At 44.4% G+C, this 5499-nt stretch overlaps 1 protein-coding gene across 1 annotated transcript; it reads right to left on the bottom strand.

The window, feature by feature from the left end:
• Positions 1-4405: 4405 nt before the first annotated feature.
• On the bottom strand, positions 4406-5499 carry LOC144112952 (uncharacterized). The gene is made up of 3 exons (XM_077645797.1): positions 5361-5499; positions 4778-4879; positions 4406-4715 (listed from the first exon to the last, which is right to left on the bottom strand). Exons 2-3 carry the CDS (start codon positions 4853-4855, stop codon positions 4629-4631), a joined length of 165 nt encoding a protein of 54 aa, XP_077501923.1. The 5' UTR covers positions 4856-4879; positions 5361-5499; the 3' UTR covers positions 4406-4628.

The raw sequence follows: 5499 nt of genomic DNA, 5'->3' as shown, positions 1-5499 counted from the left end.
TGCCTTCTCTCATTCATTTGTTGTAACCACATACAAAACCAACAGCAGCTGCTACTGATGCAGTTTGTGCAATGCAATATGCAAACCACAAGGTTTTTCAGCCAACTTATGAAGATAACGTGCTTCATGAAGTGTGGTTTTGATGTTCCTTAATGTGACCATAATATGCCTGCATACAAGGAAAGTGTGAGAGTTCCCAAAGAAACTAACTGCACATCCATGTTTCAATAAAAACTACATTGGTGGCTCAGCATTTCCCCTTACCCAGTGCAGAGTAGCAGGCCAGATATCAATATTTCTGGCCGACCTCTTTGCCTTCATTTCAATAAATTTATCTCTATCAACCCCAAAACATTTCGCAGTTTCCTTACACACTAGAATATACCTGGTTCTGTTTGAAATGCCTTCAGTTGGTTCTGTATAGCTATACTCTGTCCATATATCAGGTGGAACAGCCGCCGCGGTGGCTGAGTGGTTATGGCGCTCGGCTGCTGGCCCGAAAGACGCGGGTTCGATCCCGGCCGCGGCAGTCGAATTTTAATGAAGGCGAAATTCTAGAGGCCCGTGTGCGTGTGCTGTGCGGTGTCAGTGCACGTTGAAGAACCCCAGGTGGTCGAAATTTCCGGAGCCCTTCACTACGGCGTCCCTCATAGCCCGAGTCGCTTTGGGACGTTAAACCCCCATAAACCAAACCATATCAGGTGGAACACTGTTAAAGCTAGCATTTGTGCTGCCTACATCAACAAAAAAATGCGTTCCTTGTGGTGAACAAAAAGTAAATGCTTTGCCTACAGGTTTCTTATGTGGTACATTAGTCATGAGCTTGATTAAATTCGCTCTTATTGCAGATGACACGCTCTTGCTTTCTTGTGCCTTAGACCACTCTGCCACAAAACAAGCGTTGCATAACGCACCTCCTTTTACTTTTTCATGCGGACTACTTCTGTACCTTTCATAGCATCGCATGTGATGAAACATGGAGTATAGATATATGTAGTGGTTCAAGTGTCCAGTCCCAATGCTCGCAAAATCTTTCAGGAGACTGGACTCCAAGGCTGGAGAACGCAGTCGAATGGGTGTGCCACAGCACAACTTGTTCTCCACTTTCACTTGGCTTCGCTGCTCGTAGGAACCAGCGTGCCACAGGGCATTTCGCTAATTGGAAGGCCCATGAACAACACCTTGCTTTGAGGCTTTTTCTCCTCTGCATTGCTGGCATGCTTGAGAACACACTGACGTGCATATAAATGCGTTATCCATTTCTCCTGGGCAGGGACCTTGGCCAATGATGGTACTTCTGTGCCGCAGCATGCCAGTATGCGAACTGCATGAAAAGATTCATGTACAAACATTCGTAATGATCTCGCAAAGTTCTTGTGCTTAGCCATTGCACGGAACTGGCTGCAATACCGACAACTACAAACTCTGCTAAGTACTGTGTCCTCCCCTCATATCCTTTTCCCTCTGAATACAGCACAATTCAACAAGCTACACTTTGCTTCCATCAAGTGGTACATCTGCACAGTAGGACCTAGAGAAATCTGGATATCGAGTAGACATCAATGTCTGAAAGGTGTGGGTGGCAGAAACACAAGTGGTTATCCAGGAACATCTTGCTCCTGTGGCAGTTCAAAATAAATGCATAAAATCTTATGCGTGATGCTCCAGAAATGCCCTAGTGAAGCATCCTGCCTACCCCACTCTGTAAAAGCACCACTGAATGAGCTTTGCCACCATGCCAAGCATCTGGTACAAGTCAATAGGTCTAACCAGGGCTTAAAGCCAACGGTGTCTTGGGGGTGTTCTCAGGCCCCCACACTATTACTGACAAGGGACCCAAGACCCCACGTGCTAAAATGTAGCGACGGCAGGAATCTGAAGCAGGCAAGAATTTTTTATCGTTCTTGTCAGTGATGACTGGACCATTTCTTCTCTATCGTTTTGAAAATTTCAGTGTTTTTAAGAAAGAATCATTAGCATGTTTTCTAAAACTTGAGATGGAGAAAAATAGAGTCAGCAGTACTACACAAAGGCTGGAAGAAAAAGGGAAACCCGTGCTCTTGCACCACGAGCTTGGAGCTACACATCGAGCACACTGGCAGAGCAACGGGACCATTTGTTACCGGTCTGAGTCATAAACAGAGTGAAAAACCACATTTAAAACTGATTTCTTCCCTCTTTATAAAACGATGTGTAAAACAGGCCACCAGCTGCCCCTCTATTTCCCTGTGCACCTGCGCTCAAATCACTCGGGCGGGCCCCCCCTTTGACGGAGCCAGACTTTAAGCACTGGGTCTAACCAACAAGAAGCTCCTACCACTACTTACGATGGGTGTCACTACATGCTAATCCTGTCCTCAAAACAGAGGCCACTGAGGATGTGCAAGTGCTGTTTCAGATTACAATTTTTCAATGCTCCAAGCAATCATATAATCAACATTGATCAAATGTAAAAAAAAACAACGAACTTTATTTGCCCTCAAGAAGGCTTCTGCACCACCTAGGGTGCAATCTCAGTCACTGGTCCTCCCAAACACCTTTTCAATGTGCTTCAGGAGGCAATCAGGTATGTCTCCTTTAAAGAAGTATAGACACCTAATATTGGTGGCATGTTTCTTCTCTACAATGATGCCGAAGACACCACTACGCATGAATCACCATGTGATATTTGCCTACTTTTACTAACCGAGGCTAAGACTAGCTCGTTTGCCAACCTCCCACAATGTGTGCCCTCTCTTTTCCCTCACTTCCTTCATGTTCGCAGTCACTGAAATTGAATTTGATTTCTATCTACCAAGCGGTACCATTTGATACACCAGCCTCTGCTAAAGAAGTTATACTGCAACCAATGAAAGGTGATAAACAGACCACTTGCTGCAGCAAAGCTTTGCTGTAGGTAAATTCTAGCAAATACTTAGGGGCACTTACATGTAGCAAACCTCGCGACGTCAGAAGTGGGTAAAACGCAGTGCATGTTTACAGGTTCCTCTGCAAGGTGTGTCCATGTCTCTACAGAAAAGATGGCAACAAAAATGCTGCTCCTCTCAAGTATTCTCAGAGCTGTGATGAATTTGCATAAATAAAGAAACCAAGCATGAATACAAACTCACATTATGGCAGATGAGGGAGGCTGAATATGGTAGACAAGTTCATTTCAGCCATAAAAAGGAAAAAAAAAAAAATGTGCTTGATGGAGGCAAAACGAAAAAATAACTGCGTCCAGAGATTTCAGAGCACGTTTCAGTACCCCAAGAGCTCAAAATTCAATGGAGCCCTTCACTACACGATGGAGCACAGCACTGTTTTAGCAAATAAAGCTCAATTTACCGTTACCCATAACCTTTGATAAAATTGGTAGGTTTATGGTTTGATTTATAGGAGTTTAATGCCCCAAAGCAACCAATTACCCTGTCCCAGCAAAGCCTACTCACTTCATCTCGCCACAACTTTATGCCACCCTCGACTATGTTTTCCTTCCTTTGGAATTGCACTCTGGTACCATAACGCACCATCGTTATCTATTCTTTGGATTGCCTATCACTGACGGTTGGACACTGGAAGCGGCAAGGAAGTATGTTCAGGTGTGAGCAGGCTTGCCTAGAGCGCTTAATCAGTGCTCTGCGAGGCAAAAGGAGTGAAATCTTAAAGCAGGTACTGAATTTCAAACACTGTGCTTGCACTCGAGCACTACAACGCTAACATAACAGCACTGCAAAGATTCTGCTCCATTTGTGTCAGCGTACCAATCAAGTACTTTACAGAAGCATGTCTACATTTGTGCATCAAATCTAGCATCAACCTGAAAACCTTGACTGCAAGAAGGAAATAACCAGGAGAGTAACTAGTTGGAATGCATTTAGCAGGTACTCTAAAATTATGAACAGCAACTTTTACACTTGCTGCTAAATGTGACAGCCTGAGCAGCAACTAAGTGCAACTTTAGTATACAATGTAAAGCACTGCTTCAGCACAACAGAGTACTGACAACAGTGATGCATATTTGAATGCAGGGCTTGGCATCAGTAGTTGGGTACATTGTGGTGCATTATGCAGTCTTTCTGCACGACATAGCGACTACAGTAGAGCTGTACTACAAAGTTACCACAAGTGTCCAGGCAAAGGAGCGGCCATCTGCACTGACAAACAGCTTTTGATGAAGTAAAAATAATTCTAGTGAAATAAAGGGCCAGCTAAGTACACTTTGCAGAGATTAAATAATTGTGAAGTAAGCACGTTTTCATCTGACACAAAAACTTTTAACAAGCCTCCAGAGTTTCACACCTCTGACTCGATGCATGCGCATGCTGCATCACTGGCACACCACATTCACAATACACTGGAAATGCTTTCACACCACTTGAGAAGCCTGGTGCCAAAGATTGACATAAACTCACAATAAAACATGTTGAACATGCATAATTATACCACTTTTTTTATTTAATGGAGCAGCGTGCAGCACACATTGCTGCTACAGTGATTGAAATTTTTTTAGCTGACACTATGGGTCCATTAGCTCGATGGCTATTGGGTTGAAGCAGACATGGTTGCACAAGCACGCTCGCTCGAACAGTGGCAGCGAGCCCCATCGAGGTGCCCCGTACCCTTTCCTGTGGCTTGTCCTAAAGCACCTATTTTGCAGATTTACCGCTGGCTTTCTTTTTCGCCCAGTACAGGAAGCCTATGGTGCCAAGTACTAAGTAGGTGCTCTTGGCAATCTGAAAAGAAAAACAAAATTTAATGACCCACCACTGTGCTTCACTCACGTCCTTTGACTTACGTTGCTTCGGCCTCTGTTGGTGAAAGTGTTGAAGTATTTAGAAAGACCTTTGAATTGCGACTCGTCCACACCTGCCATCACTCAGCCGGGATCTGCAATTGACTGAGAGGTGAAAAAGGAATCTTAGAAACTGCTGCGTTAAAAACATCAAAGCGATAACGGTAACGTTTGCGTTTCAGGAACAACAAATGCAGCAAACAGAGCCGTGCTGCTGTGATATGAAAAAGTAAACTTTACATGCATTGATGGCTAAAAGTCTTGCTCGCCCGGACGGCGCCCGGACACCTACAGTTTGCAATAACTCTTGGCAAAACAGTTCCGCCACACCTCAGATTTCGGTTTGCTCTTCGTTACCTCCGTCCATTTCCTTTCTTTTTTTTTTTTCTGAACACTTTTCTCTTCATTCAAAGGCGCGATAACACCAAAGCTGTCTGGTCCATCCACGCTACATCATGTAAGCGTGCAGAGACCACACTCCACTAGGTTGTGATCTGTAAACAGCGTGGCCTCGACAAGCACTTTTATGCACTCTCATTTCACTAATTCTTAACTTGATACAGATACTAAGAGAAATTACTCTTACCAGACAAGCGAGGTAAACCAAAATCGCAAGCAGAGGTTATGCGGAAGGTCAGCCTACCCGGCACCAAGCTGGCTCTCCGGCAAACTGATTACCATGCAGGGCTAGACAAGCGTTAACATTCAGTTACACAAGGTGCGTG

Source organism: Amblyomma americanum, chromosome 1, assembly GCF_052857255.1.
Source record: "Amblyomma americanum isolate KBUSLIRL-KWMA chromosome 1, ASM5285725v1, whole genome shotgun sequence".
Classification (NCBI taxonomy): Eukaryota; Metazoa; Arthropoda; class Arachnida; order Ixodida; family Ixodidae; genus Amblyomma; species Amblyomma americanum.
Note: the sequence above shows the minus strand (reverse complement) of the source record. Positions and strands in the feature narration are given on the sequence as shown.